This window comes from Muntiacus reevesi, chromosome 9, assembly GCF_963930625.1.
Source record: "Muntiacus reevesi chromosome 9, mMunRee1.1, whole genome shotgun sequence".
Taxonomy (NCBI): domain Eukaryota; kingdom Metazoa; phylum Chordata; class Mammalia; order Artiodactyla; family Cervidae; genus Muntiacus; species Muntiacus reevesi.
Genome location: NC_089257.1, coordinates 39,908,538 through 39,922,024, shown reverse-complemented (window position 1 = coordinate 39,922,024; position 13,487 = coordinate 39,908,538). Strand labels below are relative to the sequence as shown.

At 37.0% G+C, this 13,487-nt stretch overlaps 1 protein-coding gene and 1 pseudogene across 3 annotated transcripts in view; one reads left to right on the top strand and one right to left on the bottom strand.

The window, feature by feature from the left end:
• Nucleotides 1-13,487, top strand: part of NUP98 (nucleoporin 98 and 96 precursor) — an 87,035-nt gene that overhangs the window by 43,228 nt on the left and 30,320 nt on the right. For all 3 annotated transcript variants that reach the window (XM_065945635.1, XM_065945637.1, XM_065945636.1), the window contains exons 15-18: nucleotides 6,875-6,991; nucleotides 8,147-8,445; nucleotides 10,428-10,541; nucleotides 11,465-11,603. In XM_065945635.1, the coding sequence (XP_065801707.1) occupies nucleotides 6,875-6,991; nucleotides 8,147-8,445; nucleotides 10,428-10,541; nucleotides 11,465-11,603 (669 nt within the window). The remainder of the gene's footprint in view (nucleotides 1-6,874; nucleotides 6,992-8,146; nucleotides 8,446-10,427; nucleotides 10,542-11,464; nucleotides 11,604-13,487) is intronic.
• Nucleotides 5,879-6,861, bottom strand: LOC136175305 (small nuclear ribonucleoprotein G pseudogene; annotated as a pseudogene).

Below are 13,487 nucleotides of genomic sequence, written 5' to 3'. Positions count from 1 at the left end.
CCTGTCTCCCTTGATGGTTCTTCCCTCTTCTTCCTGATTCCTAGGCTCAACTCTTGATCTCATTATCTTCATTCACTTCCAAAGTGATTTAATATCTATAGTCTAATTCTCAAATATTTATCTCCAGCCTGGACCTCTCCCAAACTTCAGAGTCTATATCCAATATCCAGCCATACTCAACATCTCCACTTATATTTATTTCAAAATTAATGTGTCCAAAATTGAATGAACTCCTGATCATCTCCTTCAAAGCTGTTCCACCCAAAGCCTTTCCTATTGCATGTAATTGCATTTCTATCACTCTAGTTGCTCAGGCCAGAATTTCTGGAGTCATCATTGACTTTTATCGTACACCTGATATGTAAGCCTTTAGCACATCTTTGTTCTTCCCTTAAGAATTATCCAGAATCTGACCAATTCATACCACATTTACTGCCACTAAATACCTTAATCCAGAGCACCATCATCTCTTGATTGAATTATTACAATATTCTCCTAACTAATCTTTCTGCTTTTATCCTTGTTTCTTTGCATTCTGTTCTAAGATACAGTTAATAGTGATTCTTTTAAAGTGTAAATCAGACCACGTCACTCTTCTGTCCAAAACTCAGTAGTGGTTCATACTTCAACCTATAAAAGCCAAGTTGCTTATAGTGGCATATAAGGCCCTCTAAGAACTGACCTTCCATTACTTCAGTAAGCACATCCACTGCTGTCTTCACTGTTTTGGTTCAGTCCAGTTCAGTTGCTCAGTCATGTCTGACTCTTTGCAACCCCATGGACTGCAACACGCAAGGCTTCCCTGTCCATCACCAACTTCCAGAGCCTACTCAAACTCATGTCCATCACGTCGGTGATGCCATCCAACCATCTCATCCTCTGTCGTCCTTATCTCCTCCTGCCTTCAGTCTTTCCCAGAATCAGGGTCTTTTCCAATGAGTTGTCAGTTCTTCGCATCAGGTGGCCATTGGGGTTTCAGCTTCAGCGTCAGTCCTTCCAATGAATATTCAGGACTGATTTCCTTTAGGATTGACAGGTTTGATCTCCTTGCAGTCCAAGGGACTCTCAAAAGTCTTCTCCAACACTACAGTTCAAAAGCATCAATTCTTTGGTGCTCACCTTTCTTTATAGTCCAACTATCACATCCATACATGACCACTGGAAGAACCATAGCCTTGATGAGATGGACGTTTGTTGACAAAGTAATGTCTCTGCTTTTTAATATGCTGTCTAGTTTGGTCATAACTTTCCTTCCAAGGAGTAAGTGTCTTTTAATTTCATGGCTGCAATCACCATCTGCAGTGATTTTGGAGCCCCCAAAAATAAAGTCTGCCACTCTTTCCTCTGTTTCCCCATCTATTTGCTTTATTTTATTTATTTTGTTTTTTATTTACTCTAGGAGGTGGGTAATAGAGATCTTGCTTTGATTTATATCATTGAGTGTTCCGCCTATGTTTTCCTCTAAGAGTTTTATAGTTTCTGGTCTTACTTCAGGTCTTTAATCCATTTTGAGTTTATCTTTGTGTATGGTGTTAAGAAGTGTTCTAATTTCATTATTTTACATGTAGCTGTCCAGTTTTCCCAGTACCACTTATTAAAGAGGCTGTCTTTGCCCCATTGTGTATTCTTGCCTCCTTTGTCAAAAATAAGGTACCTATAGATGGGTGGGTTTATTTCTGGGCTTTCTGTCTTGTTCCATTGGTCTGTGTTTCTGTTTTTGTGCCAGTACCATACTGTCTTGATGACTGTAGCTTTGTAGTATAATCTGTAGTCAGGAAGGTTGATTCCTCCAGCTCCAGTCTTCTTTCTTAAGACTGCTTTGGCTATTTGAGGTCTTTTGTATTTCCGTATGAATTGTGAAATTTTTTGTTCTAGTTCTGTGAAAAATGTAGATGGCAGAGAATTCTGATGACCAGCACTAGAACTGTACTCGGTTTGCTCTGCAAAGTGAATTTTGTAGCTTGACAAGTGTGAGAATCTTACTGGTGCCGTGTCTTTACATCGTAGTCAGAGCAAATTTTCTATAGAACACGCCATTAATTTTCTTTATTCTGAATGACAGAATTAGAGATATTCTTTAATACCTCTGTTCATTGCTTCATTCAGCAGACATGTATCACAAACTACTATGGGCAAGTGTGATGGGCTCTGGGGATATAGCTGTGAACTAGACACATTCATCTGCCACAGTCTGTGGGGGAAGAGAGATGCTGAGACAGTAATCACAAGTGAGACAGGTTACAGAAAGAAGTAGAGATTGCCACTGTAGGAGAGACCAGTAGAGAATAATGAAGGAAAGCTTGTCTGAGGATGTGTTGTTTAAACTGAAGACAGATTGGGAGAACTGTCAGGCAGGGGAAGTATTTTAATGTGTTTCTGGTTTTAAATACACATTTTTTTTCAAACAGAATTTTATTTTCCAACTTTCTTGTCAACGTTTATTTGAAACATGACCTGACCAAATGGTATTCTATTTTGTATTTACTAAATTAGCCCCCCATCCTCTTCACATTTGCCTGACACTGTTTTTATGTTCTGTATTTAAGTTCCTGCCTTCTAGTCATGTGTTCTTCATGTGAAGCATTTAATTAAACCATCTTCTTCACTCTCCCCACCTCCCTCACCCCTGTTTTGTTGCGTTTCTGTCCATTGCAGCTGTTATTTTCTGTGCTGATCAGGTTGTTTTTTCTTTGGCCAACAGGAACCCTTTCATGTCGGCTCCTAATTCCTTTCCAGAGTTCCTGATAGTGTTTAGTAACTTGCTTGTAGGATTCACTGTGTAAAATTTTGTCCAGGACTTTTTTTTTTTTTTTGCCTTCTGTGTTTCTGATTTAGATTGTCTTGGGTGCTCCTTTCTTTAAATTTTCTTACCCAGTTTTGGTATAAAAGTTATGCTGACCTCACAAACAAATTGGATCATTTCCTCTTTTCTGGGAGGCTTGGTGTAAAATAGGCTTCTCCTCTCCCCGATTAAATGTTGGATACTGGTGAAGATACTGTTTGCAGTAATGTGTTTCATTTTAATTGTTGACTTTAAAGTTATAGAACTTAAGCTTTTTCATTTCTTGTGTCACTTTTGACAAGTTATATTCTTTTAATATTCATCTCAGCTCATTAAAATTCCAAACTTATTGGCATAAAGTTGTTTAAAAATATCATTACTGTCTTTTTTTATTTTAGTGGAATTTGTAGGAATGTCTCTGTTCATTCCTGACATGGTGGTGGTTTGTGCTTTCTCATTGTAGCAGTGTGGTCAGGGATCTGCCAGTTTCATTTAACATTTCAAAGAACTAAACCTCTGGCATTACTGATGCTCTCTAGTCTGTGTTCCTTTTTCATTAATTTTAATTTATCATATTTTGACTAAAGTTTAATCTGATTTTTAAACCCCCCCCCTTTTTATGGTATTTATTTTCTGTCCTTTGTTTAAATCAATGCTCACTTTTTATTTTTAACTTTGCTCCTTTCCAAATAAATGCTTTAGAGATGTAAGTTTCCCTTTTATTAATAGTTCAGCTCTGTTTATGCTCTACAAGTTTTGATATGGAGTACTCTTAACATTCAAATAATAATTATATGATAAATACTTTCTGATTTTCATAGAGTTTTTTGAGTCTTGTTATTCAAGAGTATAAATTCTTAACATGGAGATTTTTGTGATCTCTTTTGTTATTTTACTTATTTTTATTGTGGTAAGATATACATGAAAATTGTTTAAATGGTAAAATATGTGTTCTGTCAAGTACAATTCAGTGATGTTAAGTATATTTATAATATTGTATAATTACCACTAGTATTTTCAGAACTTACTGCCATGCAATAATTCCTCTATTTTCTTCTTCCTCCAGTCCCTTTTAACTTCTACATTACTTTCTGTCTGTAATAATTTATGCCTATTTTAGATACCACATGTGCAGGGAATCATGCAGAATTTATTCTTTCATGTTTGGCTTATTTTCCTTGGCATAATGTTTTAAAGGTTCTTTACTTTTTTCACTTTTAAGTTGTAGCATGTATCAGAACTTCACTCTTCTTTAAGGTTGAATAATATTCTGCCATATGGTTATCCCACATTTTGTTTATCCGTTCCATCTATTGATGGACATTTGGGTTGTTTCTGCCTTTTAGCTGTGTGAATAGTGCTACTGTGAATGTTGATGTACAAGTAGAGTCCCTGGTTTCAGTTCTTTTGGGTATATACCTAGGACTGAAATTGTTTGGTCATACATTAATTCTGTACTTAACCCCCCCCCCCTTTTTTTTAATAGAATTTATTTATTTTTATTTATTGGCTGTACTGTCTTTGTTGCTGTGAGCAGGGTTTCTCTAGTTGGGGAGGTTGGGGGCTACCCTCTAGTTGTGGTACTCAGGCTTCTTAATGCAATGGCTTCTCTTGTTGCAGACCATAGGCTCTAGTGTTTTGGGGCTTTAGTAGTTGTGGTGCACAGGCTTAATTGCTCTGTGGCATGTGGCATCTTCCCTGACCAGTGATTGAACACGACCAGTGAGACCAGTGAACTCGTGTCCCTTGCATTGCAAAGCAGATTCTTAACCACTGGACTACCAGGGAAGCCCATCTACTTAACCCTTTAATGAACTGCCAAATTGTTTTCCACAGCAGCTGCACCATTTTACATTACCTCCAGCAATGCACATTGTTTTCATTTTCTCCATACCTTTGTCAGTACTTGTTTTCTGGTTTGTCAGCTTATAACAGTCATCCTAGTGGGGGTTAAGTGGTACCTCATCCTTGTAATTTGCATCCCCTTTATGATGTTGCATATTTTATGTGCTTATTGGCCATTTATCTTCTTTGAAGAAAACTGACAGTAATGAGTTCAAGGATGCTGATATTGATCTTAAGAATTTTTTTAATGACAGGTGCTTACTGAGATGAGTCAAAGCTGAGCTTCACACCTTGTGCTTTTTATTTTTAGTTTTCTCTTAACTGCAGGGGTAGAGACTTTACAGGTCCCAACACAAAATCAGTGGCATCCACTAGTGCCTCACTCCCTTGGCTCTAGATTCTAGTCTCTGCCTTTCTAGTCCCACAAGACTGTCAGGTTCACCATCAGCCTCTTAGCCTTGCTCTTGGAATCAGAAAAGTCTCCAGGAGAAAAGCAACCTCAAGTACGGGACACCTCCCTGTGCCTCTGTCCCCTCAAATTACTGGTACTGTCATTTTTTACCATCTTGTTGGCTCTTCATGCCTGGAAAGAGTTCTGAGTTTTCTGGTGATCCTCCCTAGGAGAATTAGTTCTCATTACCTAGTCTGCCATCAATAGAAGGGCAAGTTTTATTTTTCATGAAAGTAATAATTTTTTGTTGTCAATTGCCTCTCTCATTGGTTTACTTAATATTTATTTAATAGCACCATTACAATGAAGCGTATACCTAGCATACATAAGTAAGGAACAAACACCATAGTGTGTGTGTGTGTGTGTGTGTGTTTTTTTGCCACACCACACAACATGCTGGAGCTAGTTCCTCAACCAGAGATTGAATCCGTGCACTGGAAGCACAGAGTCTAATCACTGGACCTCCAGGGAATTCCCAATGGTTGGTTTTTTTCTTTAAAAAGAGGAAATGGAGTGTATTAGTTAATCCAGTGACTTTTTAAGTGGAGGTTGATTAAGATTTTATGTATTTTTTCTAGTTAGTAAGCTGGTATACTCTAGAGGTTCTTGCTTTAAGTAAAAGCTGTTGTACACAAACTTGAACGTTTTAGATATTCGTGGTCATTTACATCATTGGATAGCAGAACTTTTTACCCCTCTTTCTTGTCTTTTTTTAAAGAAACCTTTCTCATTTAAACATCTGTCTTCCTTCAGTGACTTCCCTGGTGGTTCAGTGGGAAAGAATCCACCTGCCAACAGAGGAAACATGGGTTTGATCCCTGGATCGGGAAGATCCCCTGGAGAAGGAAATGGCAACCCACTCCCGTATTCTTGCCTGGGAAATCCCATGGACAGAGGAGCCTGGTGGGCTGCAGTCCATGGGATCACAAAAGAGTCAAACAACAGTGTTCCTTCAAAACAACATGCCAGGTTTCTATGCAGGAGCAGTCATAAATCCTGACTGCCAAAAAAAATTAAAAAATGTTTTTTAAAGAGAAAAAAGGCATGTAGAAAAATAATTGAAATGCATGACACAGTGTGGGGAGTAAACTAGTGTCTAGACAGATTCTTATGGAGTTAGCAAAGAAAGGGTATTTTCAAGCGTATTTCTTACTTGGTTTTGATGTGCTTAATTAGCTTATTCTTCTAAACACCAGAGTGTCATATATTTGAGACCTTATGTTCTGATTATTTATATATGAGCTGAGTTGGTGAACTGAACTTGTTAGGTCACTTTTTTTTTTTTTTTTTTTTGGCTATTACAAAAGTTTATTTAACAAAAAAGTTCAGTAAGAAAATCTACACAACCCAATTTTTCTGGTAGTAAAATGTGGAGAAGGGGACACATGGAAGCAGTTGATTTCTCTGGTGAACACAGCTGTTTTTCATACTCGTTCCAAGGCTTCTAACCTGATGATACTATTTCCTCGTATTACCACCATTCCAATATTGTTCTGTTGCCCACTAGTTGCCATCTCCACACATTCATCTATCACAGATTCATAAAGGGATCAAATCCCCGCAATATTGCTTGGACATGTCTGCCACCATTTACTTTCAATGATAACTTCTTGTCCATAAATTTTTTCAACTCGGGAAGGTGTGCTTTGCTCATGATGTCTACTCTGCGTTAGGTCACTTTTAGATGCACATGAATTGAATAAGAGTTCCCTTTCCTACTTGAGGTTTTGAGATAGTCTTTAGTGTAATTTTGTGTGCCTGAGTTCTTTTTTTTTTTTTTTGATCTCTGTTTATAGGAAAAGCATTAAGAAGTTGGTTTTGAAAAACCTTAACAATAGCAGCCTATTCTCTCCTGTTAATCGTGAGTCAGAAGATCTAGCTTCACCATCTGATTATCCAGAAAATGGAGAGAGGTAACTGAATGCTCTTTTAGGTTATTTCTGGTCGAGAGCCTTGTTTTCATTTAGAAGAGATTCTGAGCTTAGTATTTATTCATTCAAGAAATTTTACGAAGTTGGAAATACAACGGCATATGAGCACCTAGAAGTTACGTCGTGTATTTACCTCTTGAGTACTATAGACACTAAAATTATTTTTTTCCTGATTCAGTTCTGCAAAACCTTTTTGGTATCTATGTATGTCATTTTGGACAGGGTTAACATGCATGTGACTCCCCTTAACCCCTCTTAAAATAAATTTTGTTTGTGATAGTTGTTAAAGTGATATACAACAACTGTAACCAACTCTCCCCTCAAAGCAGTATAGAAATATATAAAGAAGAAAGTACAAGTATATACAGTAATCCTTAGTAGTTCAGCATATTTTCTAATGGTTTTGAAATTTATTTGAGTATATTCTTAAAATATTATAGTGATTATGCATGAAATGATATTCTGTAACCATTTACTATGCTAACCTGCCTCTTTTTAAGTGACTCTGTAACCATTATTATGAATGTAAGATAATTCAGTCAGTTCTCTTTTAATGGATATTTAGATTATTTTGGTGTTCCTGTATTCAAAATAGTGCTTCAGTGAAAAATCTTTGTATATATGTCTTTGCACTCCTGTTTTTTCGTCTTTGGATAAAATTCTAGTTTGATTTTTCAATAATGAAGCATTTTTTAATACTCTATTGATTATAATATTAAAATTAAAATTTTTTCAGTTTTATATTATGAAATTCACTACTGATTATTTGACCCCCACATAGTAGATACTCCCTCCCCTCGTTAAGCTAAAATTGTGACACTCAGATTCATTCATTCATTATAATAGATCAGTTAAAGTCATGGAATCTACTTTGAGTCTTCGTGAGTTATAGTGCTAACTCTAGCACTTATAGTTTTGTGACCTTGACAAGTTATTTTTCTGTGTCTGAGTTTTCTGTAAAATACAGAGAATGATAGCAGCCTATTTTATAGGATTACTGTAGTATTAAGTGAATTTTTAATACATGGAGTTACATAGAACAGTGTCAGATACTTAATGAAGGCCTAGTAATGATTGATTGTTGCTGTTTCACTACAAGGGGCTAAAATAGTATTTGTTTACTTTCTCCCTTTTCAGATTCAGTTTTCTGAGCAAACCAGTGGATGAGAATCATCAGCAGGATGGGGAAGATGATTCTCTTGTGTCACGTTTTTATACTAACCCTATTGCCAAACCCATTCCTCAAACCCCAGAAAGTGCTGGAAATAAACATAACAGCAGCAACAGTGTAGATGATACCATCATTGCATTAAACATGCGTGCTGCCTTGCGAAATGGACTGGAAGGAAGCAGTGAAGAGACCTCTTTTCATGAGGAGTCACTGCAGGATGACCGAGAAGAAATCGAAAATAATACTTACCATATACATCCGGCAGGTCAGATTCAGATCTCTTACCAGTCATTTGAAACCTCTTATTGATCACATATTTTCATCATAATAGAAGTTAGCTATCTGAACTTCTAAATATTTTTTATTGCATTTTTATGAAAGTTAACATTTGAACATTTGTCACTAATGCTATGGTTGATTTGGAATTCACATCATTTTGTACCTTTGGAGTAGTCAGAATTCATTTCGTTAATTATCCTGTTATATTTTAAATACCCCAAGTTTTGTAGCGAGAGGGACTATCCTTATAACTTTTTTTAGCTTCATAAATTCACATAGATTGCCTATTCATTTTTTTAATTAAAATTATAGCAGTAATTACTTATATGATTTTTGAGATTTGAATTAAAGTGTACAGACCATAATGCCAGTATAGAGTAGGCATTCAAATGTTGATGGTTGTTTGGTTATTATCACTTTAGTTCTGTGTTTTTCTTTTTTGTCCCCAACAATGAACTGACTAGTTTATGCCAACTAACCTGTGACATAGCATAAACTGCAAGATTGAAGTATCTTGATGGGATGCTTAAAGTTTGTCTTTTTTTCTCTGCTGACTTATCTCATTTGGGTTTTGACAATATCATTATGTTTCCCCTTCCTCTTTTAACTGAGATACAGTTTACATATAGTGAAGTATATAGGTCTTAAGTGTTCATTTCAATAAATTCAGACACATATATACACACACACATATATATGTATGTATACTCATATATACAAACACATATACTCAAGAGAGAATATTTCTTGAACCCTGGAAAGTTCCTTTGTGTTCCCATCTCCAGAAATCAACCATAGTCTGGTTTCTGTCACATAGATTAGTTCTTCCTAGTTTGTTTTTTTTTTTTTAATTTATATTTTGGCCAGGACACGTGACTTGTAGGATCTTAGTTCCCCAAGCAGGGATCTAACCCTGCCCTCAGCAGTGACAGCACAGAGTCCTAACCACTGGACTGCCAGGGAATTCCCTTTCCTATTCTTTTTTTTTTTTTTTTTTTAATATATTTTTTAAGACATTTAACAATTTTAATTATTGACTTATTTTTGGCTGCACTGGGTCTGCTTGTTGCACACGGGCCTTCTCTAATTGCAGCAAGCTGGGGATACTCTTTAGCTGTGGCTGCACAGGCTTCTCATTGTGGTGCTTCTCTTGTTGGAGCGCACAGGCTCTAAGGCATGCTGGCTTCAGTAGTTGTGGCACACAGTAGCTGTGATGCATAGGCTTACCCTGAAGCATGTGGGATCTTCCCAGACCAGGGATCAAACCTGTGTCCCCTGCATTGGCAGGTGCATTTTCTTATGAGATTTTATCCATGATGTACATTTATCAGCATTTGGTTCTTTTTTTACTACCATGTAGCCTTGCATTATATAAATATGACACATTAAGAGTCCTGTGTTATCTGTGTTTGTATTTAGACACTTACATGAGTTCATTATGATACTATATCTTAAATACTCAGTCACGATTTTTTTAAATTGTTTCTAGTTTTTTCACTGACCTTCTTTGTTGCCTCCCAATTTAGAATTCCAGTCTCAAAAACACTCTAGCAACCCCCTAAAACTTAAGCATATTGAGTGGGCATTGCTGGACTAAACTCTCTTGTATGGGCCTTTCTCAGAAAGCAAGTTAGCCTGATCTCTGCCTGTTAATGGAACAGGAGTGGTTAGAGCAAGCATACTCATGTTGTCTTTTCTTCAATTTCTTCTGCTATCTACCTAGTTAGTACTTTTTAAAATAACATTAATGTAGACCTTTAAGTTTCCTGTTATCTGCATGACTTTCTCATGCAGGATTTTTCATCTTGATTTCCATGAGTTTTATTCACTGAGTCTATCAGGTAATTTTTTAAATTATCCACTCTAAAATTATTTTTACAATGAAAAAGTGAAATGAATATTGCTGAAAATTCCTCTAACTGATGTCAGTCACAACCAGTACTTTATTTTTGGTTTCTTTTGTCATAGGCATCATTCTCACTAAGGTTGGCTACTATACTATTCCATCCATGGATGACCTTGCTAAAATTACCAATGAAAAAGGAGAGTGCATTGTCTCTGACTTCACTATTGGTCGCAAAGGTGAGTCTAAATTTAGGAGTTAGTGGTGTATAAGCCAGAAATCTGCACCTTGTCTTTATAATTAAGTGAAGGAAGTGCTTGGTAGCTAATTTTTTTTTTTACCTACATTTGGACTACCTTGGCCTGAATGGACACTTTGATTAACAAGTAACAAAAAGACTAAAACTTTTTAATATTCTTTAGCAATTATTTGGCTCATTGCATTTTTCTACAATTAAAATACTGTAAATAGCAAATACTAAGTGAGAAAATTTATAAGATGGGTAATAATTAGGTTGTTTCATATTATTAAGTTATTACAGATAAAATTTTCTTGGGGAAAAAAAATCTCATCTTGCTGTATTGTATTAAAAGAAGAGCTCAAGTATTTTAATTCATACTATAGGCTGGGTGCCAAGGGTTGGTTATATAGGAGCCATACAGATACTTAGGGCTTCCCAGGTGGTACTAGTGGTAGGTAAAGAGCCTGTCCCCCAATGCAGGAGTTCTCAGAGAGGCGGGTTTGATCCCTGAGTTGGGAAGATTCCCTGGAGGGAGGACATGGCAACCCACTTCAGTATTCTTACCTGGATAATCCCATGGACAGAGTAGCTAGACAGGCTATAGTCCATAGGGTCGCACAGAGTCAGACACACTAAAGCAACTTAACATGCATGTTAAGTATCTGGGAAGATACTTGGGAAGAGATTTTAAAAGGCTTCTTTGAGGATAACATAAGTACTGTACAAATGTATATGTTAAGCCCGGTAACAATGTATTTGATGTCACCTTCTAATATTAAAGATGAAATAACTCATTAAGGAATTGCTGGGTGATTTAAAATATTGATTAATGTTTAAAGCTGCTTGCTCCTTCACTGGAAGTATAAAGTGGGTATTTGCCTTCTATATAGGACGAGTTTCTAACTTTGCTCTGATTTATAGGTTATGGTTCGATCTATTTTGAAGGAGATGTGAATTTGACAAATCTAAATTTAGATGACATTGTACATATCCGAAGGAAAGAAGTGATTGTCTACTTAGATGATAACCAAAAACCACCTGTGGGTGAAGGACTAAATAGGTACGAATTTATTTACATATTTAACAACTAATCAGGTAAATCACAATCTTTTTCTGTTAACACAGGTATATTCGTATTATATACATTTTCCTGCAACTTGTCTCTTAGACTTACTATCTGCTTATTGTATGTGATTATTATTTCTGTGCTTTCACTTAAAAATATAAGTGATATGGGACATTCCTGGTGGTCCAGAGGTTAAGAATCTGCAAGCTAATGCAGGGGACACAGGTTTGATCCCTGATCCGGAAACTAAGATCCCTCATGGTGCTTGGCAACTAAGCCCATGTGCCACAACTGCTGAGCCTGTGCTCTAGAGCCCACGAGCCACAATTACTAAAGCCCGTGCGTCCAGAGCTCATACTCCACAACAAGAGAAGGGACCACAATGAGAGGCCGGCACACTGCAACTAGAGAGTAGCTCCCACTCGCCGCAGCTAGAGAAAGCCTGTGTGCAGCAACAGAGACCCAGCGAAGCCAAAACAATAAAAAGTATAAGTGATAAAGAAGTACTACACTTGTACTTTTTTGACTCCTTTCCATAATATTATCAGATCCAATTGTTTCCAAAACCTTTTGGAAAACACTTTTTTAGTAGTATTTTTGTTCATTTTTAATTATTTTATTTTTGGTTGCACTGGGTCTTCGTTGCTGCGTGCAGGCTTTCTTTTCTTATAGTGATTGGGGGCTACTCTTACGGCGGTGCATCGACTTCTTATTGCGGTGGTTTCTGTGTTGCAGAACACAGGCTCTAGGCGCAGTTGTGGCACATGGGCTCAGTAGTTGTGGCTTGCGAGCCCTAGAGCACACAGGCTTCAGTAATTGTGGCATGTGGGCTCAGTAGTTGTGGCGCGAGGACTCTAGTTGCTCCATGGCATGTGGAATTTTCTTGGACCAAGGATCGAACTCTTGTCCTCTGCATTGGCAGGTGGATTCTTTTCCACTGTGCCACCAGGAAAGTCCCGTAATAATATTATTTTCCCCCTTTTTTCTGTATCTTTAGTGTGAGATACTAGTTTCTAATGCAGGCCAGGTCAAAGAGCCATAGTTAAAATCCTTTATGTTCACAACCCACTGATATTGAACCAGGAAGAAATAGAAGATGTGAAGAACCGTGAAACTAATAAGGAAATTGAAGTAGTAATCAGTATCCCCTGCTCCTACAGCTCCACCAAAGCCCTGGACCAGATGACTCACTGGTGAAGTTTACCAAACATTTAAAGAAAAATTTATACCAGTTCTCCTCAACCTCTTCCCCAAAATAGAGGCGGGAGCATTTCTATCTAACTCTGTGAGGGAAACATTTCCCTGAGTCCAAAGCTTTGGTGCTGTAAGAAAAGACTACAGACCAATATGTTTAATATATATTAATGTAAATACCCTCAACAAAATAACTATCAAATAGAATTGAGTGGTGCATCAACTGGATTACACACCATGACCAAATAGGATTTGTTTCTGAAATGCACAGATGGCTTAACATATAAAAATTGATGAATGTAATGCATCACATTGACAGTACAAAAGAAAAAAAAACACATGATCATCACTGTTGATGCAGAAAAAGCACTAGACAAAATTTAACTCTGTTTATGATAGAAAATAGAGTTAGAAGGAAACTACTAAGCATAATAAAATGCCATGTTAGAAAAACTCATAGTGGACATCATTTGTTATTGTTCAGTCGCTAAGTCATGTCCTACTCTTTGCGACCTCATGAACTGTAGCACGTCAGGCTTCCCTCTCCTTCACATTGAGTTGGGTGATGCCATCCAACCTTCTCATCCTCTGTCGCTTCCTTCTCCTCCTGTCTTCAGTCTTTCCCAGCATCAGGTTATTTTTCTAATGAGTTCACTCTTCACATCAGGTGGCCAAAGTATTGGA